The sequence below is a fragment of the Leptodactylus fuscus genome, chromosome 5 (assembly GCF_031893055.1).
Source record: "Leptodactylus fuscus isolate aLepFus1 chromosome 5, aLepFus1.hap2, whole genome shotgun sequence".
NCBI classification, from domain to species: domain Eukaryota; kingdom Metazoa; phylum Chordata; class Amphibia; order Anura; family Leptodactylidae; genus Leptodactylus; species Leptodactylus fuscus.
The window spans coordinates 208,086,446-208,110,112 of NC_134269.1; the positions used below are offsets into that span (position 1 = coordinate 208,086,446).

A 23,667-nucleotide genomic window follows, 5' to 3' on the forward strand; every position below is an offset into this window, starting at 1 on the left:
CTGCCTCCATTCTTTCTAATGGAAGACTAAACTAACATCTCTAGTAGCTACTTACCTCCAGAGATGACTGCTCCGGTGCCCGGTGTTCTCCTTCTTCTTCGCCTCGCTGCCGCTCCACGCTGCTCTTCTCGCCTCGCTGCCGCCGCCTCCCAGGTTAGTGTTTAAAGAGCTAGGAAGGCGGGGCTTGTGGCTTAGGAGAGTGTGGGCGGGTACAGGGCGGGGAGACGTGACGTCTCCCCTCCCAGTACCCGCCCAGACTCTCCTAACCCGCCCACACTCTCCTAATCTGGGAGGCGGGGGCAGTGAGGTGAGAAGAGCAGTGTGGAGCGGCAGTGAGGCGAAGAAGAACATGGGACACCGGAGCAGCCATCTCTGCAGGTAAGTGGACACCAGGGGGGACTAAGTAGCCAGAGGATTAAAAAAAAATCCTCTGGCTACTTAGTGATTCACTACACAGCGTGGATTCTAACAATTAAAGCGTTCAATTGTTAGACTCCATGCTGTATAGGGAATAGGATTGCTTTTAAAATCTGATCTCCGATTAATATAAAAAAATCCCATTGACTTGCATTGAGATCGGAATTGGGATCGAGATCGAATGAAAAATGATCGGAAATCGGATTTTAAAATCGATCCTAAAAAGTCAAGATCTGCTCAACCCTAGTCACCAGTTTAATTTACCTTACACCTGTCCCTAGTTTAATGTCCTCCTTCATCTGCCCCCACAGTTTCATGTCCCCCTCCAGTTACCCCCAGTTTAATGTCCTCCTCCATCAGCCCCTACAATTTCATGTTCCTCTCCAGTTGCCCCCACACGCTGATGTCCCCCTTCATCTGCCCTAGTTTAATGTTCCCGTTCATCTGCCCTCATAGTTTACAGTCCCCCCCCGCTGCCCTACAATATTACGTCCCTCTGCGGGTACCAACCAAACATTAAAATACACTAATCCTCCCCTCTCCTCGCTCCCCTGCTGCTCGGTCTGAAGTATCTGGAGGCTTCAGGAACTTGCAGGTGTGATATGAGTGACGTCATCACATCACCCCGGTCATGGCTTCCTCCCAGCTCCCAGAATATCCAGGGGTGGAATGGTGAAGGAGGGAGCGGACATCTCCTTGCTTCACCATTGTATTCAAAATTGAAGCCAGGACATACCTCCCACCGACCAGGACCAGACCCAGAATCTGGGACTGACTGTCCTGCTGAGGTATGAATATGGCCGCCATTAAAGTATCCACTGCATTGGCCACCCAGCGTTACCAGACAACTGGGGCACATTTATTAAGACTGGCGTTTCGTAATAAAGGGTCTGACCGGTGCAAGGCTCCGGCCTCTCAATAGATCCGCCGCACACCCATATGGCACATTGGAAGTCTACGCCGGACAGGAACTGACATAGGATTCCTGTATTTTCTGGAGAAGTGGTGCCAAAAATGGGTCACTTTTTCCATTTTCCGCATTGCTCTACTTCTGAACTTCATCACTCACCCCATCCACCGCTCCTGGCAGACATATCGAAATAGCAGAAAAAGGATTGTACGTATAGGTAACAAGCGCTGGCTGACTATCTTTTCAAGACAATATTGTTTTGCAATATCGTACCACAATACTGTGTGGCCATCTAGTGGTTGTGTTGTGTACTGCAGACCTTTTTTTTTTGTATGTTATTGTCACCATTACCTGCTAATAGTGGACACTGCTGAATACGATTATCTTCCAAGTATTGTTATAAGACCCCATGGGTATGTGCTGCACCCCTGTAAATGACATCTCTTTGGGGGGGGGGGGGGGTTTCTACCATGTATATTCGGCGGCTCTTGTTGACTCGGTCTTCTATGTTCTTTCAGGTAGTATGTTGTGTATAGAAGTAAGAACACACAATGTTATTACCCCCATCACGGGGACTGAACCCCATAACACCTGGGATGGTAAACATTATGACATAGAGTAATGTGTGATCCATTCTCTGTATGCGGCACCCCCTATAGTCCCTAGCTATGTATATAGGAGATGATACACTATTGCGTATACGGGATCAGCAGCTGTGTCAGAGACCCCCCTGCTAGAAGCAGCTCATGTTCTGTAGGACTCAGCCCCACCATGTATTCCAGTCACTCATCCTTTTGAAGGGGACCATATAATACCAGATGTGTCCTGCGGGGGCACAGTTTCCCCCAGTGATGATAGTTGACCACTAGGTTTGAGCTGCCAGACCAGTGACCATCAGCTGGTCAGCCAGGAGAAGACTGAACAGAAGGTAGAAGTCTAAGAACTTCTTATATATTTCACGTTCCTTTTGTAGCCATCCTTGGCCTTGGCTGCAACGAAAAAATCTGCGTTTCCGCAATGTGGGGCCTTAAGAACCTGTGATATGCGAATATATTTTAATCAGTAGGAAGGCGAACTGCTTAAAGGGGTGGTCCAGGGTGTGGAAATTGACTTCCCCGTTATACAGTGTTGGCCAAAAGTCTTGGCCCCCCTGCAGTTCTGTCAGATAATCCTCCTGTTCTTCCAGATAATGATTACAAGCACAAACTCTTTGTTATTAATATCTTCATTTATTTTGCTTGCAATGAAAAAACACAAAAGAGAATGAAAAAAAAAGTCACATCATTGATCATTTTACACAAAACTCCACAAATGGTGCGGACAGAAGTATTGGCGCCCTCAGCCTAATACTTGGTAGCACAACCTTTAGACACAATAACTGCGCACAACCGCTTCCGGTAACCAGCAATGAGTTTCTTACAAGGCTCTGCTGGAATCTTAGACCCTTCTTCTTTGGCAAACTGCTCGCGGTCCCCCCTGAGATGTGAAGGGGGCCTTCTACAAACTGCCACCAAGAGATCTCTCCCCCTCCCCCACAGGTGTTCTATGGGATTCATGGCTGGACTCATTGCTGCCACTTTACAAGTCTCCAGGGCTTTCTCTCACCACCATTTTCTAGTGCTGACCTGAAGTGTGTTTTGGGTCATTGTCCTGCTGGAAGAGCCCTGACCTCTGAGGGAGACCCGGCTTTCTCACACTGGGCCCTACATGATGCTGCACAATGTGTTGGTCGTCTTCAGACTCCATAATGCCATGCACACGGTCAAGCAGTCCAGTGCCAGAGGCAGCAAAGCAACCCCAAAACATCAGGGACCTCCGCCATATCTGACTGTAGGGGGCGTCTTCTTTTCTTTGAAGGCCTCTTTTTTTCCTGTCTCATCTGACCAGAGAACATTCTTCCAGAACGGTTTTGGCTTTCTCAGGTAAGTTTTGGCAAACTCCAGCCTGGCTTATGTCTCTGGGTAAAAAGTGGGGTCTTCCTGGGTCTCCTACCATACAGTCCCTTCTCATTCAGACGCTGACACTGGATAGTACGGGGTGACACTGTTGTACCCTCAGACTGCAGGGCAGCTTGGACTTGTTTGGATGTTAGTCGAGGTTCTTTATCCGCCATCCGCACAATCTTGCGGTGAAATCTCTCGTCAGTTTTTCTTTTCTGTCCACATCTAGGGAGGTTAGCCACAGTGCCATGGGCTTTACACTTCTTGATGACACTGCGCACGGTAGACACAGGAACATTCAGGTCTTTGGAGATGGACTTGTAGCCTTGAGATTTCTCATGCTTCCTCACAATTTTGCTTCTCAAGTCCTCAGACAGTTCTTTGGTCTTCTTTCTTTTCTCCATGCTCAATGTGGTCACACAAGGACACAGGACAGAGGTGGAGTCAACTTTAATCCATTTCAACTGGCTGCAAGTGTGATTTAGTTCTTGCCACCACCTGTTAGGTGCCTCAGGTAAGTAACAGGTGCTGTTAATTACACAAATTAGAGAAGCATCACATGATTTTGCAAACAGTGCCAATACCTTTGTCCACCCCCTTTTTATGTCTGGTGTGGAATTATATCCAATTTCACTTTTTGACAATTGTTTTTGTGATTTTCCATTGAAGACAAATTAAATGAAGAAAATACCAAAGAGTTTGTGATTGCAATCATTTTCTGGAAGAACAGGAGTATTATCTGACAGAATGCAGGGGTGCCAATACTGTAGATCAGGATTTTTGACCAGGTTACGAACCTAGGATATGTTCTTCGACTCATGCTTGCATTGTGAACACGGCCATCCGCTGCCATGAAGGTCTGTCTAACCAGCCTGTAGTGCTGCAGCTTTCCCACAAGATGGCACTACAGCGACAGTAATAGAATATTTAGATCTATCCCATTAGGCCCATGTAAATGTTACCCCAGACTCACTCGAAAGGGGCCATGTGACATTATGAAGCCCCTTTGCCAGTATCCGTATGGTCCATGAGGGTACTGTGCACCAACTGCAGCATTTATTGGGGCTGTGTATATTACTTGGGCGCTGTGTGGTATATTCTGGGCACCGTATGTATCCATCCACTATGGAGCTGTGTATGTCCCTGGCTATCGTGGCACTATAAAGCACTCTATGGACTACTTACTTGGGCACAGGGTGGCATTATTTGGACTCGCCAATGCCCTGTATTGTTATTTTGCGGCTGTCAGGGCAGCCGGTGGTACAATATGACAGCAGGGCATACACTGGCCAGTTCTGCTGATGGCGGTGAGAAAAGACCAGGCTACAGGTCTGCCAGTAGTAAGAGCATGGCTGTGGGTAACGTGATGGGCACGACAGGTCAGCAATTGGCTGTAAGTGGGGGCAGTGCATGGACTGGGCACTGCTGCTCCTGCAAAATTAGCAGAACATGGCACTGGTTGTGCAGCTGGTGAGAGCGGGCCAGTGACCGGGCAGTAATGCAGGCGTCTGTGGGCAGTACATATACTGGGCAGCTTACTGGGGAGACCAGGCAAATGGCTGCCAAGATGTGAGGGTAATACAGAGCTTGCATTGCTGTTGATGAGGCAGTGCTAATCTGGGCAGAGCAGGGCAGTAGTGCGGGCTGTACAGGCCGGACACGTGTGTGCTGTTGGTGGAGCGGGCAGAGCAGGGCACTATCTGGGTACTAGTGATGACTACATACAATGGGTTGCACAGCTGGACATTAGTAAGAGGGCATTCACACGGAGTAACGCGGCGCTGATTCTGGCACGATAACTCGTGTAAGAATCAGCGCTGCAAAACAGAATCCCAATTCAATGTGTCACGTGTGTTAAACGGAAGCCTGTGAAGTCAATTGGGATTGTGTTTTGCAGCGCTGATTCTTACGCGAGCTATCGTGCCAGAATCAGCGCCACGTTACTCCATGTGAATGCCCCCTAAGTTGTACAGACCAGGCACTGGGCATTAGTGAGGGCAGTACAAGCTAGGCATGTGTGCTGGGGGGGGGACACACAGCAGGGCAGGCGTAATATAGTAATACATATAGCAATACAGACCATAAATATAGTAATGTAGGCTGAGGATATGTGCTGGAGGTGAGACAGGAGCGCTGGGCACTAGCAGGGCAGTATGAAGGGCTCTATAGACCAGGCAGCAGGGCTGGGCACTAGCTGGGCAGTATGGAGAGCTGTATGGCCGGGCACTAGCTGGGCAGTATGGAGAGCTGTATAGACCAGGTAGTAGGGCTGGGCACTTATTTGGGCAGTATGGAGGGCTGTATAGACCAGGCAGCAGGGTCGGGCACTAGCTGGCCAGTATGGAGGGCTGTATGGCCGGGCAGTAGGGCTGGGCACTTATTGGGGCAGTATGTTGCGCTGTATAGACCAGGTAGCAGGGCCGGGCACTTATTGGGGCAGTATGAAGGGCTGTATGGCCGGGCACTAGCTGGGCAGTAAGGAGGGCAGTATGGCCGGGCACTAGCTGGGCAGTATGGAGGGCTGTATGACCGGGCACTTATTGGGGCAGTATGGAGGGCTGTATGGCCGGGCACTTATTGGGGCAGTATGGAGGGCTGTATGGCCGGGCACTTATTGGGGCAGTATGGAGGGCTGTATGACCGGGCACTTATTGGGGCAGTATGGAGGGCTGTATGGCCGGGCACTTATTGGGGCAGTATGGAGGGCTGTATGACCGGGCACTTATTGGGGCAGTATGGAGGGCTGTATGACCGGGCACTTATTGGGGCAGTATGGAGGGCTGTATGGTCGGGCACTAGCTGGGCAGTATGGAGGGCTGTATGACCGGGCACTTATTGGGGCAGTATGGAGGGCTGTATGACCGGGCACTTATTGGGGCAGTATGGAGGGCTGTATGGTCGGGCACTAGCTGGGCAGTATGGAGGGCTGTATGACCGGGCACTTATTGGGGCAGTATGGAGGGCTGTATGACCGGGCACTTATTGGGGCAGAATGGAGGGCTGTATGACCGGGCACTTATTGGGGCAGTATGGAGGGCTGTATGACCGGGCACTTATTGGGGCAGTATGGAGGGCTGTATGGTCGGGCACTAGCTGGGCAGTATGGAGGGCTGTATGACCGGGCACTTATTGGGGCAGTATGGAGGGCTGTATGACCGGGCACTTATTGGGGCAGTATGGAGGGCTGTATGACCGGGCACTTATTGGGGCAGTATGGAGGGCTGTATGACCGGGCACTTATTGGGGCAGTATGGAGGGCTGTATGACCGGGCACTTATTGGGGCACTAGCTGGGCTGTATGGAGGGCTGTATGACCGGGCACTTATTGGGGCAGTATGGAGGGCTGTATGACCGGGCACTTATTGGGGCAGTATGGAGGGCTGTATGACCGGGCACTTATTGGGGCAGTATGGAGGGCTGTATGACCGGGCACTTATTGGGGCAGTATGGAGGGCTGTATGACCGGGCACTTATTGGGGCACTAGCTGGGCAGTATGGAGGGCTGTATGACCGGGCACTTATTGGGGCAGTATGGAGGGCTGTATGACCGGGCACTTATTGGGGCACTAGCTGGGCTGTATGGCCGGCCATGTTTGCTGTGTCCGCAGTAGTGAGGGCAGACTAAGCGCAGGGCGGCTCGGGACTCTCGGCCTGGCCATGTGAGCCGGTGTCGGGGCGGCCGCCTGTACTGACAGGGCGGGCAGAGGCTGCAGCCTCCTCCCATAATCCGCTTCCCCTCCCGCATGCTCAGAGCTCCAGTCCGAGGCAGCATGGCCGAGCCCGGCTCCCAGCAGCAGGATGAGGGCTACTCTCAGTTCGTGGCCCTGCACCAGGGGGCCCTCGTGGCATCAGGGGTGCCCCAGCTCTACTGGCAGAGCCTGCACCGCAAGCTGGAGGCAGAGGTAGGCGGGGGTGGCTGCACACTAGGGGGTGCCGGGGCACAAGTCTGTATAGGAGTGAGGGGCTGAGGATTAGGGGGTGACACCTGTGACAGGTGGGGGTGACAGCTGCACCCCATGACACAAGCCACTGTCACTGACAGCAGGGCTCACATGTTTAATAAGTAATTTGATCACCTGACATAAATTGTGTAATAATGTGCCGGGCTGGCTAGTCGTATGCAGAACCGTCTGTGACTTGTGGTGTCATGTCTATTTATGTTGCAGTGACATCTGACAACCACAGGTCACACGGTGGCGCCGCAGCAGCCACTTTTGGCTCTAAGGATTTGCATCACTTTCAAAGTCGCCATATACATACAGTTATGCCCAAAGTCACATAGTCAATGTTACCAAGGAGCCGTATCCTAAATTCTAAAGGGGTTGTGCCATTAAGAACGCTTATGCCCCCTAGGCGCAAGATGAGGGATAAATGTCATATCGCTGGGGTCTAACCTGCAGGACCCTCAGTGATCAGGAGTATGGGGTACCAGAAGTCCCCCTAAACTTCCCTTGATCACTACAGGACCCGATGGCCGGAAGCCAGCAATATGACACTTATAAGGATATCGGAGTCCCTATAAGGATATCGGAGTCCCTATAAGGATATCGGAGTCCCTATAAGGATATCGGAGTCCCTATAAGGATATCGGAGTCCCTATAAGGATATCGGGGTCCCTATAAGGATATCAGAGTCGCTATAAGGATATCGAGGTCCCTGTAAGGATATCGGAGTCCCTATAAGGATATCGGAGTCCCTATAAGGATATCGGAGTCCCTATAAGGATATCGAGGTCCCTATAAGGATATCGGAGTCGCTATAAGGATATCGAGGTCCCTGTAAGGATATCGGAGTCCCTATAAGGATATCGGGGTCCCTATAAGGATATCGGAGTCCCTATAAGGATATCGGAGTCCCTATAAGGATATCGGAGGTCCCTATAAGGATATCGGAGTCCCTATAAGGATATCGGAGTCCCTATAAGGATATCGGAGTCCCTATAAGGATATCGGAGTCCCTATAAGGATATCGGAGTCCCTATAAGGATATCGGAGTCCCTATAAGGATATCGGGGTCCCTATAAGTATATCAGAGTCCCTATAAGGATAAGCATCCATAATGTGACAAACCCTTCAAGTTAAAGCAGGAGTCACAAGAGCCCAAATCTAAAAGGGGCTCATCCTATTTAGCGTGGCACATAAGGCTGGTGCCCAAATTGTCTGATCCTTGCATTTACTGGCAGATAGTCTCTGTATACCTAAGGGTATGTTCACACGGTGTAATTTCTGCCTCAAAACTGGCACCAAATTCCATCCTCAATGTACAGAAGACGGTTACTAATGGGAGGTAAGGATTGAAGCAGAAAATCGCCCTGCTCGCTCTTGCCATGGATGATTCAGCTGTAGAGTCCGCGGTGCGAGCCAATGCGCTGTACGTGCAGTTCCCTGATCTGTACGTCCTTTATAGCATCTCCCGAGGTGAAGCTCCAATTTGAAGAAGTCGCTTCGCACCTGATACGTGATCTATCCTGTGATTTCTCTGACCTTGAGGGCACATTATGAGCCTATTATTAATGGGGTTTGTCAACTCAGCAGCCGGGATGAGATTTCTCCTGAATATACAGAATATAACCTCAGCCATAGAGGCCTCTGAGGTCAGATACCCACAAATATTGGGGTCTGCATTTCGCAGCGCGCAGAAGACTTCCTGTTTGGTGGGATCTCCTCGGAGGCCCTAATGAAACCCAAAATAGGAGTGTGACTCTGAGGAGTGTTTATATGTAATCCATGTTCCTGCAGGTTTAGTGCCAGGCCCTGGCATGTTACCTGAGCCCTCAGTCTTGGCACGAATTATACTGTAGATGTGTCATGTACGATTAGGAGACCTATATACATGAAGGTTACGCAAATTGGGGCTTAGATTACAACCCCTCCCAGTAATTCCTTAAAGAGAAAAAGTCTTGTATTATAAATCCTGTATTATACTCCAGAGCTGCGCTCACTATTCTGCTGGTGCAGTCACTGTGTACATACACTCACCGGCACTTTATTAGGTACACCATGCTAGTAACGGGTTGGACCCCCTTTTGCCTTCAGAACTGCCTCAATTCTTCGTGGCATAGATACAACAAGGTGCTGGAAGCATTCCTCAGAGATTTTGGTCCATATTGACATGATGGCATCACACAGTTGCCGCAGATTTGTCGGCTGCACATCCATGATGCGAATCTCCCGTTCCACCACATCCCAAAGATGCTCCTCTATTGGATTGAGATCTGGTGACTGTGGAGGCCATTGGAGTACAGTGAACTCATTGTCATGTTCAAGAAACCAGTCTGAGATGATTCCAGCTTTATGACATGGCATTGCATTATCCTGCTGAAAGTAGCCATCAGATGTTGGGTACATTGTGGTCATAAAGGGATGGACATGGTCAGCAACAATACTCAGGTAGGCTTTGGCGTTGCAACGATGCTCAATTGGTACCAAGGGGCCCAAAGAGTGCCAAGAAAATATTCCCCACACCATGACACCACCACCACCAGCCTGAACCGTTGATACAAGGCAGGATGGATCCATGCTTTCATGTCGTTGACGCCAAATTCTGACCCTACCATCCGAATGTCGCAGCAGAAATCGAGACTCATCAGACCAGGCAACGTTTTTCCAATCTTCAATTGTCCAATTTCGATGAGCTTGTGCAAATTGTAGCCTCAGTTTCCTGTTCTTAGCTGAAAGGAGTGGCACCCGGTGTGGTCTTCTGCTGCTGTAGCCCATCTGTAGCCTCAAAGTTCGACTGTGCGGCGTTCAGAGATGCTCTTCTGGCTACCTTGGTTGTAACGGGTGGCTATTTGAGTCACTGTTGCCTTTCTATCAGCTCGAACCAGTCTGGCCATTCTCCTCTGACCTCTGGCATCAACAACGCATTTCCGCCCACAGAACTGCCGCTCACTGGATGTTTTTTCTTTTTCGGACCATTCTCTGTAAACCCTAGAGATGGTTGTGCGTGAAAATCCCAGTAGATCAGCAGTTTCTGAAATACTCAGACCAGCCCTTCTGGCACCAACAACCATGCCACGTTCAAAGGCACTCAAATCACCTTTCTTCCCCATACTGATGCTCGGTTTGAACTGCAGGAGATTGTCTTGACCATGTCTACATGCCTAAATGCACTGAGTTGCCGCCATGTGATTGGCTGATTAGAAATTAAGTGTTAACGAGCAGTTGGACAGGTGTACCTAATAAAGTGGCCGGTGAGTGTACATTACATTACTTATCCTGTATTATACTCCAGAGCTGTGCTCACTATTCTGCTGGTGCAGTCACTGTGTACATACATTACATTACTTATCCTGTATTATACTCCAGAACTGCGCTCACTATTCTGCTGGTGCAGTCACTGTGTACATACATTACATTACTTATCCTGTATTATACTCCAGAGCTGCACTCACTATTCTGCTGGTGCAGTCACTGTGTACATACATTACATTACTTATCCTGTATTATACTCCAGAGCTGCACTCACTATTCTGCTGGTACAATCACTGTGTACATACATTACATTACTTATCCTGTATTATACTCCAGAGCTGCACTCACTATTCTGCTGGTGCAGTCACTGTGTACATACATTACATTACTTATCCTGTATTATACTCCAGAGCTGCGCTCACTATTCTGCTGGTACAGTCACTGTGTACATACATTACATTACTTATCTTGTACCGGCGAAGGAGATGGCAGTGAGTAACCCAAGACATCTTTACTTTCTCTTGTAGGTCTTTGATGCTGGCGAGATGTTTGGGATAATGCAGGTGGAGGAGGCCGAGGAGGAAGAGGAGGATGAAGAACAGGCAGAAATTGAAAGAGAGCTGAAGAAAAATCCAAACCCTGGGAATGAACCATCTTTCAAAGTAATTGTCACCTATGAGCACGGGCTGAGCGCCACTGACCCTAACTGGTGCGTTACCTGATGAGGAGTGTACTTCTTCTTATAGATGGGTTGGGGGATCTTAAAGGGGTTGTCTGAAGGCATCGTTTGTCCATCTTAAGGTTGTGTGCAGGTTGGACATGGCCTTTAATGAAGCAACATCATTTCTTTTTCTTTGTTTTTCCAGCATATTCCTCATTGACCATGCTTGGACTTACCGCATGGAGCACGCTCGCCACCAGCTCATAGAAGTTCCCGGCCTCCTGCACCGTATGGCCAACCTCATGGGCATAGAGTTTCATGGAGAAGTTCCAGATCCAGACGTGGTGGAGATGGTTCTGAAGGAAATGTGGAAATATAACCAGACGTATCAGTTGTCACATGGGGTAAGATGACATCACTTATCAAATCCATCGGTCGCATGACCACGTTCCCATTGAAATGAATGGACTAGCGGTAATACTAAGCACAGCCACCATACAATGTATGGCGCTGTGCTCGGCATGTAGCAAAGAAGAAGCTGCAAAATCAATATCCTAGTCCTGAATGACACCTTTAAAGGGGCAGGAAGGTTGTCAATGTCTGATCGCTGGGGGTAACGGAGGGATTGACTGCAGGTGGCGCTGTATGTTTACAGTGCTGTATGCTACATATATACTCCAGTATATACTCCAGTGTCATATATGTCTTCTATGAGTAAAAGGGGTTGTAGCAAGTTATCCAGTTAACCCTTGTTTAAAGAGATAGTCCAAGATTAGAAAAATGGCTCTGAATTGCAGTACTGGATGTCACCTGAGAACATAGGTGGCGCTGTTTGAGACAAAGGGAAAACCATTTTTTTTCTAATCCCAGACAACCCAGTCAGTTGAGGATCTGACTAATGAAATCTCTGCCCCCGGTGATGGAGATATTACATCGCCCGCCCCGTTCTAGGTATTGTGGCTTTTTAAAATTTTTTTACCTTGCGCACTTCTCTTCACAGACCGCCGAAGAGAAGGTTCCGGTCTGGTATATAATGGACGAATTTGGGTCTCGGATTCAGCACTCGGAAGAGCCAACTTTCGGTACTGCGCCATTTTATTACATCCCCCATCAGCTGGCGTACACCATACTGTGGCCCCTCCGGGACATGAGCAACGGAGGTACGTAGTCATGACGGTACTTACTTAAAGGGACACCCTGCCTTCATCATCACTGTCAAAATATATCAAGGGTTTTAATCGAATCCCTTCTCTCGTTCAGTGTTTTTGTTGTGCTTTTACAGAGGAAGTCTCGCGCGACTTTGCCTACGGAGAGAGCGACCCATTAATACGGAGCTGTCTGCTCTTACCTTGGCAGCCGGTAGACGTTACCAACATCAACCACCAAACCCCGGAGCCCTCTGAGGCCCATTATCAGGTACTGTCGGCCATTTTGAATAACCCTAGGGTGGGGTTTATTCTACTAGTATTGCCCCCTAGTGGTACACCCCCCATACTATCATCGTGTACTATACCCCACCTATTATCTTTATGACTTTGCTTGGAGAATTTTTTTTTTTGTAACTTATTTTTAGGCTATTTTTGCTGAGAATAAAGAATCTCTGCCTTCGCCTGTGGAGCCTTCACTACACGACAAGAGTAAAGTTTTTAAGTAAGTTTTCTCGACTATCGGTGACTTATTTCTCGGAATGGCGAATACAATTTTTTTTGTGTATAACCCGTTTAGTAAAGTATCTTGTACCTGGGCCTTTAAAGGGGTACTCCCATCTTAAAATGTAATAGAATCACTGTATGATCATTGGGGGTCTGACCTCTGGGCCCCTCACTCATCCTGGCAATGCGGCCCCGTATACATTGACTCCTCAGCCTCCCGACTGTATAGATAGCAGTGCTAACTCAGCGCCATGTCCCCTTCATGCTGGGTAACCTGGAAGTAGGACCCCTGCCCATAATAAGTGGTGACATATCTTGGCGATATACCATATAAGTTGGGAGTTCCTCCTTAAAGGGATTCTATCATTAGAATCCTTTTTTCAGGCCTAGCACATCGGAATATCCTCACTTGGGGCGCATGCGGTTTTATATACCACTAGAAAGCGTCGACTGAGCATGTGTGGCAGCCATTTTCCTGTGGCCGTATATGTGATTGTCCGTTTGGACACAGGAAAATGGCCGCCACACATGCTCAGTTGGAACGCCCCCCCCTAGTTCTCTCAGTATAGTGTTATAGGCGCTGCTGTGAAGAAGGGCGTCCCTGACTGACCGTGAAGAGCTACGGTAACGGCACCGATAGCTCTTCATCTGGCGCACATATCGTGAAAGCCGACAGTGCGCTGAACTCAGCACACTGTCGACTTTCTAGCGGTATATAAAACCGCAAGTGATGAAAGGTCCTCTTTAAGAAAGGCTATTCTTCCTCTACCTATAAATGTCTTCTCTGCGCCGCCGTTCCGGTGATGTTCCCGGTTTGCAGCAACGGCCTTGATCATCTTCTTGCGACCACCTCTTCTCTGCGTCTTCAACCGAAAGCGCCGACTGCGCATGTGTGACGGCCAAACGGACAATCACATATGAGGCCACAGGAAAATGGCCGCCGTACATGCGCAGTCGGCGCTTTCAGTTGAAGACGTGGAGAAGAGGCGGTCGCAAGAGGAAGAAGATGGAGGGTATCACTGCAAACCAGGAATGTCACCGGAACGGCGGTGTGGACAAGACATCTAAAGGCGGGGAGACGCGGAGTAGAGGCGGTCGTGAGAACAAGATAGAGGGCGTTGCTGGAGAGTCTGCAGGCAGCACAGGGACCGCCCCCAGTGCTGTCTGGAGACTCATTTGCCCATGATGAAAACTGGGAATATCACCGCAACGGCGGCGCGGAGAGCACATCTAAAGGTAGGGGAAGAATAGCCTTTCTTAAGGCTATTCCTACGTGGTAGGCCTGAAAAAATGACTTTTAATATCAGGTCACAGAGGCTCCGGCTTGCAGCACCCCCACCGATCAGCTCACCCTGAGGGTCCTGCCCTACAGTAAAATGTTGGATGTTGTGCCTTGTAGACAATAACTAGGACGTGATACTCTTCCTAGCACCACAGCCCCATTAGTCAGCCGATTGGTGAGTGTCGGACGTCAGACCCCCTCCCATGCGATACTGATGACATACCCTTGTAAATTTATAGAAAGCTCCTTAAAGTAACCTAATATAACCCTTCTTCTTCCGTCAGAGTTTACACAGATATGCAGCAAGTCCTGAACGGCGTCAATCATCCTCGATTTGTATTCACAAACAACGAGAAAGAAGCCGATATTCTCTTCAACTTCTCCCACTTCAAAGATTACAAGTAAGTGGGGGAGGGGGTGGGTGCTCGAGTAGGGGGGATCTAGCTCGGGCCTCTTCCATGAATCTGCCGTCTTCTCAGTCCCGAAACAAGGCCATAAACAAAAATGGAGATTACATATAGAATAGACTATAACTGTAGGGTCAGACTACACATGTTCTAGTTGTAGTGGAGTCGTGGAGACACATAGATCTGCATAGAAGCTGTTACAACCGCCATTATTTCTTCGGATCCTGTTACTCTCCTCTACGTAACCTACTTTTATCATTGTAGGAAACTCAGCGCAGAGAGACCTCATGTCTTACTCAACCAGTTCCCGTGTGAGAATCTATTGACTGTAAAGGATTGCCTGGCCTCCATTTCCAGAAGGATTGGAGGAGCTGAAGGTCCAAAATGGCTGCCACGTACTTTTAATCTGAAGACTGAACTCCCGCAGTTTATCAGCTACTTCAAGCAGCGGGAGGAAAGGTAAGACTCAGCGACTGTATGGGGCGATTGTCTAAAGCTCTGGGGTGCGAATGATCCAGAGGCCCAAGTTAAATATTTGCTGCTGAGGGAACCACCCTGTACGCCATTGTCTCTGCAGAGGAGAAGACAATCACTGGATTTGCAAGCCATGGAACCTAGCCCGCAGTCTGGACACGCATGTCACAACCAACCTGTCTTATATCATACGTCAGCGAGAGAGCACGCCAAAGGTTTGTCTGAACCCTAATGTCTCAAGTTCTATCATGTAACCATCTCCTTCCTATACTGGCACTGACCCAAGGACATTAGTCTATTGGCATTTTGGCACCCAGTGTGTGTATATAATTTCTAACATCTTAAAGGATTTATTCATCTGTGAACACAGTCCTGCAGTTTATGTATAAATATAAGGGTGAGTCACTGTGTAAAGATATTACATGACGTATCTTGTGTTATACTCCAGAGCTGCGCTCACTATTCTGCTGGTGCAGTCACTGTGTACATACATTACATTACTTATCCTGTATTATACTCTAGAGCTGCGCTCACTATTCTGCTGGTGCAGTCACTGTGTACATAGATTACATTACTTATCCTGTATTATACTCCAGAGCTGCACTCACTATTCTGCTGATGCAGTCACTGTGTACATACATTACATTACTGTATTATACTCCAGAGCTGCGCTCACTATTCTGCTGGTACAGTCACTGTGTACATACATTACATTACTTATCCTGTATTATACTCCAGAGCTGCGCTCACTATTCTGCTGGTACAGTCACTGTGTACATACATTACATTACTTATCCTGTATTATACTCCAGAGCTGCACTCACTATTCTGCTGATGCAGTCACTGTGTACATACATTACATTACTTATCCTGTATTATACTCCAGAGCTGCGCTCACTATTCTGCTGGTGCAGTCACTGTGTACATACATTACATTACTTATACTGTATTATACTCCAGAGCTGTGCTCACTATTCTGCTGGTGCAGTCACTGTGTACATACATTACATTACTTATCCTGTATTATACTACAGAGCTGCGCTCACTATTCTGCTGGTACAGTCACTGTGTACATACATTACATTACTGTATTATACTCCAGAGCTGCGCTCACTATTCTGCTGGTACAGTCACTGTGTACATACATTACATTACTGTATTATACTCCAGAGCTGCGCTCACTATTCTGCTGGTACAGTCACTGTGTACATACATTACATTACTGTATTATACTCCAGAGCTGCGCTCACTATTCTGCTGGTACAGTCACTGTGTACATACATTACATTACTGTATTATACTACAGAGCTGCGCTCACTATTCTGCTGGTACAGTCACTGTGTACATACATTACATTACTGTATTATACTCCAGAGCTGCGCTCACTATTCTGCTGGTACAGTCACTGTGTACATACATTACATTACTGTATTATACTCCAGAGCTGCGTTCACTATTCTGCTGGTACAGTCACTGTGTACATACATTACATTACTTATCCTGTATTATACTCCAGAGCTGCGCTCACTATTCTGCTGGTACAGTCACTGTGTACATACATTACATTACTTATCCTGTATTATACTCCAGAGCTGCGCTCACTATTCTGCTGGTACAGTCACTGTGTACATACATTACATTACTTATCCTGTACTGATGCTGAGTTACATCCTGTACTATACTTCAGAGCTGCGCTCACTATTACATTACTTATCCTTTACTGATTTCTATATTTATCAGGTTGTGTCAAAGTATGTGGAGAATCCGGTTCTCTTTCATCGGAATGACGTTGGAATGGTGAAATTTGACATCCGTTATATAGTGCTGCTCCGCTCCGTACGACCTCTCAAGCTCTTTGCCTACAATGTCTTCTGGCTTAGATTTGCTAACAGGTATCTATCTATCTATCTATCTATCTATCTATCTATCTATCTATCTATCTATCTATCTATCCATCCATCCTTGGCATAATTCTGTATAGAGTCAGGGTCTGCACCCACCTATGGCTCCCCAGACGTCATTGTCCCGGTATTCTCTAGTCTAGGCCATTGCCCCCTGTTCTATCTCTTGAGGCTCTTTCCTCCATTTTGACTGACTTGGGTTCCTTTGTTCCGTACAGGCCGTTCTCACTGGATGACTTAGACGACTACGAGAAGCATTTCACTGTCATGAACTACGCGTCCCACGTGCAGCTGAAGCAGGTGACCTGACTATCCGTGACTATAGAGGGTACTGCCAACCCACCACTACCCCTGGCAGGCGGCATCCTTCCTATGCTTGGAGCAGTGGTGTTGTAGCGGTTGGATACGTAACGCCAGTATACTCGCTTATAATGTTGGTCCTTCAGTACCGCATAGCTGGCCTTATGATTTTTGGTAAAAATTCAAATCGCCACGTGAGCAAATTGACAAAATCGTGTCGCTCTTCGTTATGGGGTTAATAATAAAGTTTTATTGAATGGGCAGGTAAGAATAACTTATTATACAGGCCCCTAGGCTGGGAGGGCCTACCCTGATGTGTATATAACCTAGGTGTCTCCATGGTTCCAGACTACAAGCGAGGCCTATGTAGTCTGACCCTGTCATCCTGTGTTATTCCTGCAGCCCCAGCCCCCCACTGCTCCCCCAGAATTGTACACTTTGTGTGATTTATATATTACAGTATTTCTACGTTGTATAATCTTCTATGTATTTGTGTTGTAGATTCACTGCGATGAGTTTATCACCATGTTTGAGAAGCAATATCCGGAGTATCCCTGGAAGTCTATCGAGGTAGGTGATATCTGACCGAGTCTCGTCAATGGCACAAGAGTGGAAAAACATGTCTGCAATCTACCAAAACAGCGCCACCCTTGTCTTCAGGCCGCTTGTGGTATTGCAGCCCATCCCCATTCACTTTAAAGGAGCAGGCGCATGTGGACCGTGTGATCATTCCTAATAAATCCTGACTAATCCCATTGCAACCAACACAAAAAACGGTGTGAACAGAGGCTAAAATATGACTTTAATGGCGCTTAAAGGGATTCTACCATTAAACTACCTTTTTTTCTAATGAACACGTCGGAATAGCCTTAAGAAAGGTTATTCGTCTCTTACCTTTAGACGTGGTCTCCGCCGCGCCGTTCCGTAGAAATACCGGTTTTAATCGGTATGCAAATGAGCTCTCTGCAGCAATGAGGGCGGGCCCCAGCGCTGAAAGGCCGATGAGCGCATCCCCATTGCTGCCCGAGAGCTCTTTCCTGCGCCGTCTCCTTCTTCTGCAGCAACTCCGCCTCTTCTGGCTTCTCTTGCTCTTGTAGTTGTATACAGGAGCATAGAGAGGCCACCCAAAAATGGCCGCCGGCCAGCTCCTGTATTGAACTGCAAGAGCCGCTCTTGCAGTTCAATACAGGAGCCGGCCGGTGGCCATTTTTGGGTAGCTGCTCTTGCAGTTCAATACAGGAGCCGGCAGCCATTTTGGGGTGGCCTCTCTATGCTCCTGTATAGAACTACAAGAGCAAGAGAAGCCAGAAGAGGCGGAGTTGCTGCAGAGGAAGGAGGCGGCGCAGGAAAGAGCTCTGGGCAGCAATGGGGACGTGCTCATCGGCCTTTCAGCGCTGGGGCCCGCCCTCATTGCTGCGGAGAGCTCATTTGCATACCGGTTAAAACCGGTATTTCTACGGAACGGCGCGGCGGAGACCATGTGTAAAGGTAGGAGACGAATAGCCTTTCTTAAGGCTATTCCAACGTGGTAATTAGAAAAAAAAGTAGTTTAATGGTAGAATCCCTTTAAAGGGGTTGTTCACCTGTGGCACTTCCAAAAAACAGTGCCACGGCTGTCCTCAGGTTTTTATGAGGTATTGCAGCTGAGCTTTATTTAGTCATGCAGATTAGCTGCAGTACTAGGCACAACCTGTGGATGGGTGTGGTGCCATTTTGGGATGAAAGCAGCCATATTTCTTTAACCCTTTATTTTTAAAGGGGGCTTTACCACAATAACCATTGACTTCAACGTTTGATTGGCGGGATCTGGGTAACGGGACCTCACTGCTGCCTACAGTGAAGGGGTTGTGGCGCCTCCCTATTATCGTAGCGGGAATTGCAACACAGTCCCATTTCACTGTATAGGGTTGTGTTGAAATTCCCACACAGCGATGGCCACCATCTGCCTCACTGTCATTCAGTTAAAGCGCCACCTAGCGGTTGTTTTGTGTGAAATATCGCCGTACTTTATATCTCCACAAGTCACGGTATGTAAGGAACGTTCATTGTTATCTTTTATTCCCCATCAGACGGAAATATTTAAAACCTTCGGAGAATTATTTCAAGCAGCAACTTCCAAGCCGGCGCCGCTAGGGATCTGCGATTACCAGTCATCCCGAGCCGTCTACGCCATAGACCTGATGCTAAAGTGGGACACGGACAGTGAAGGTATCGTCGCGGGCGCTATTGGGGCAAACGGTTATATCTGTAGACAAACCGTCTATTATGTATATACAGTGAAAAACCGTGGTGTCGCCACTGTTACAGACTACAAGCAAACCCTACGTAGTCTGATCCCGGTTATGCTCCCTTCTATCTGCCCCCTACTTCTTGCTGATCAAAAGTGAGTAGGGGACAGAAAGGAGGTATGACATCGAGAGCTGACTACACAGGGTTTCTATGTAGTCTGTTACCATCGAAACACTAAGCGCAAATTCCTTCTTCCCCGTTTTCCGTCTATCCATCTGCAGTTAGAAGGCGGAGACTAACATATGACTGCAGGATTAGGCCACTCCCAGGACTAGTTTATTGCCTGTAACCATGGAGAGGCATTGGTCTGTATAGGAGCTGTATACCCAAAAATCAGCTAGAGACATTAAAGGGATCCTATCATTAAAACTCAATTTTCTCACTAACACGTCGGAATAGCCTTAAGAAAGGCTATTCTTCTCCGCGCTGCCGTTCGGTATGAGTCCGTTTTCGTCGGTATGCAAATGAGTTCTCTCGCAGCACTGGGGGCGTCCCCAATGCTGTGAGAGAACTCTCCAGCGCCACCTCCATCTTCTTCAGGAACTAGTCTTCTTCCGGCGGTGGCTTCAAACTTCTAGGCCTCAGGCAGCCGACTGCGCATGCCTGCCGGCCACAAGATATGTGTAAGCGGCCATTTTCTTGTGGCCGGCAGGCATGTGCAGTTGGTTTTGCCCTAGGTCTAGAAATTTGATGCCAATGCTGGAAGAAGACGCAAAGAAGACCCGTTACTGAAGAAGATGGAGGCGGCGCTGGAGATTTCTCTCACAGCATTGGGGACGCTCCCAGTGTTGCGAGAGAACTCATTTGCATACCGAAGAAAACCGGGATTTCTACCGAACGGCGGCGCGGAGAAGACCTCTAAAGGTAGGAGAAGAATAGCTTTTCTTAAAGCTATTCCTACGTGGTAGTGAGAAAAAATTGAGTTTTAATGATAGGATCCCTTTAATACGGCTAATATGCGCTCAGATTTTATGGCACGATCCTAAAAAAAATTTTTGTCTCCTTCCAGGAAAACGGGTGATGCAACCGCAAATCCTAGAAGTCAATTTTAACCCCGACTGCGCCAGGGCCTGCAAGTACCATCCGACTTTTTTCAACGACGTCTTCAGCACGCTATTCTTAGACGAAACGGAAAACAGCCACGTGACCGCCATCCTTTAATGGCGACGCTTTTATTAGAAGCGAGCTTCCTGGACTTTCCACTACCAGCAATATCCATACATAGGCCACGGCCGGAATATCCGCGGGGTCACGTCATAACTTTATTACTGCTTTTAAAGGGGTGTTCCGGAATTAGATAATCGTAAATCTAGTCTAGTCTACAGGCAGTGTCTGGTATTGCAGCTTGTGACTTGGAAAATGCAATACCTGATGCGGCCTATGGACAAGGGTGGCGCTGTTTTTGTGAAAGAAATCAGAATTTGCTTGATAATCTTATACAACCCTATTACAGTTCATTTGCCCTGTATCAAATCTTGCCGTTGTTTACAGTTGCGTTACCCAAAGGGGAGACAAAGCAAGACAAACTCCCCTTCCTCATTTGGGCATACGGAATGAGGTCTTGGTATAGTCAGGTTGTCTCTGATATTTTCCGGTTTAGCTTTGCCCTTTGATACGTTGCAGAATTGGAGCTGTGATTTAGTACCAGGCCAACGTTTATGACCCCGAGGAGCCTGGAGAGTTCCCCCCGTTGCATGTTCCCGGTTTCCTACACCGCACAGATGTCTCTGCTTTCCAGATTTACACTCGCTTGTTACTTTCTTAAATTCAACCAAATAAAGTTATGTTACACAATAGAAAGTTCCGTGAATGCAATGACTTTCTATGGCCACCAGATGGCACGGGCGAGCCCTGGTTGTATAACTCCTTTCTAGAAACTTGCATAACCAGAACGCGAGAGATCGATCATTTGCAAATAGTAAAATGAATCAAATTTTCGGGGTTAGGTAAAGGGAAACCGTCAGCAAGCAGGAATTAAATCTACTCTGCCATCTTCAAATATTGCTCGTAGCTCATCCGGCCCCTTTCCATCCCGGGTTCTAGATCCGCCCCTACGTGTTGTGTAACATTCACTACAGGAGGGAGGGGCAGCTTGTGCAAAAGATACACCCGGTACGTGACACCTGTCATATAGCCGTGATTCTACAACCCCTCCCCCCATCCTTCATGCCTATTGATGCCACCATTAAATTATTTAGATTCTGCTGTTACTCAAATCGTGATGTTATCTGGAGCGGATTTCAGGAATCATTATGCTCCGAGTTAGGCCTTCGAGGAAGTCGAGGGCAAAAGTTTAGAGGAACTTGTTTTTTTTTATGCATTATTCTTGTGTATGATGATGTAGCAGAGCCGAGTTTGTCATTTGGGACATCTGATCTCCTGACTGGAGTCTTAATCCTCTCTCTCTCCCTGTGTGCCTATATCTCTCTAGATTATAAAAATGAATTCTTGTCTGTCTGTCCTTTATGCGCGACCAAACGACTGGACTGATCTTCACCAAATTTGGCACACAGATACTTCAAGTGTCCGGGAAGGTTTAAGACGAAGATTCAACTCGCTTGGACGTACCATTCTGGAGATACAGCTCTCCCAAAACCCTGACCCCCCCATTAGCCAATACAAACCTGCAAGTCTTTCACTCATATTCCAACTGCAATACACACGGTCACTCCACATGTACAATCCAACACTGATATCCAAACTGAGATACACGCATCAGAGGATTAGATACACAGATTGGTGCACAGTATCACGCACCAGAGGATTAGATATGTGCGTCTGCACAGTTCCACACACCAGAGGATTAGATATGTACATCTGCACACAGTACCACAAGCTGAAGGATTAGATACTCAGGTCACCACATAGTATCATACATCAGAGGATTAGATTTGCACGTCTGCACACAATTCCACACGCCGGAGGGTTAGATACGCACGTTTTTACACAATACCACACGCTGGAGGATTAGATACGCGCGTCTGCACACAATACCACGTGCTGGAGGATTAGATATGCGCATCTGCACAGTTACACATGCCGCAAGATTTGATACACGCCTCAGCATACAGTACCACACGCGGGAGGATTAGATACACGCCTCTGCACACAGTACCACATGCCGGAGGATTACGTATGTGCCCCTCCACACAATGCCACATGGAGGATTATATACATGCCATTGCACACAGTACCATACGGGGGAGGATTAGATACGCGCCTCTACACACAGTACCACACTCCGGAGGATTAAATACGTGCATCTTTACACAATTCCACATGCCAGAGGATTAGATATGTGCGCCTCAGCACACAGTACCATAGGCTGGAGGATTAGATACGTGGCTCTGCACAGAGTATCACACATTATTAGAGCTTTACTCCAGGTTTCAATAGCAACTCAGCCATTTTTCTTCACTGCTTTATTTCAACTTTAAAGGGGCAGGGCACTGTGGATGAAATACACCAGTGCAAAACTGGACAATTCTTATGGGGTCACTACACAAACAAAAAATGAAATACACCCGTGCAAAACCGGGTCCTCCTGCTGGTTATTTATATATCTCTGTATCCATGCTGTAGATTTACATTTACAGATGGCCATACACATGACTAAAATTGGCTGAAATGATCGGTTTTTGCCATTTCAGCCAAAAATTGTTTAAAGTGTACAACAATTTTTCAGACATGAATAGTGCAGGTAAATATAAGAAATTTTGCAATATATCTTATTAAAGAAATCCGTTTCTTTCTCCATTTATCAAGCTGAGTTATTTTTTTTTACATAGAAGTCTATGGAGAAGAAGCAGGAAGCTGCTGGAAAAGACACACAAATCACTACAGCTGCTCAACCCTGCTACTCTGAGTGAGGGAGCTTGTCTGACACTGCTCTAGTTCAAGTTAAGACTACCACTGCATAGAATTAGTCAATAAACAACCTCATTTATTCTCCATAGACTTCTGTATGGAGACAGACTCTACATAAACAAACAGACTGAGTGAAGAGGAAAGAAGGCTAATAGGTGCAGAAGGAAACAGATTTCCTTAATAAGATATATTACAAAGTTTCTTATATTCACCTGTACTAATCATTTATGGAAAGTGGTTTTATAATCGGAGGTGCACTTTAAAAAAATTACCCCAAAATACCTGAGCCCAGTTTGGCTGACTTTGCTCTTATGGGGGTCTTTAGATTAACAGCCCACTCCTCACAACACACACTACTATACCGAGACAGTTGC

General features: G+C 47.5%; 1 protein-coding gene across 1 annotated transcript; it reads left to right on the forward strand.

The window, feature by feature from the left end:
• Positions 1 to 7,010: 7,010 nt before the first annotated feature.
• Positions 7,011 to 21,220, forward strand: TTLL12 (tubulin tyrosine ligase like 12). Its single transcript, XM_075275113.1, has 14 exons — positions 7,011 to 7,169; positions 10,988 to 11,169; positions 11,327 to 11,525; positions 12,122 to 12,281; positions 12,404 to 12,537; positions 12,695 to 12,771; positions 14,340 to 14,456; positions 14,727 to 14,921; positions 15,040 to 15,151; positions 16,677 to 16,828; positions 17,056 to 17,137; positions 17,639 to 17,707; positions 19,207 to 19,345; positions 20,436 to 21,220. Exons 1-14 carry the CDS (start codon positions 7,011 to 7,013, stop codon positions 20,585 to 20,587), a joined length of 1,929 nt encoding a protein of 642 aa, XP_075131214.1. The 3' UTR covers positions 20,588 to 21,220.
• Positions 21,221 to 23,667: the final 2,447 nt, after the last annotated feature.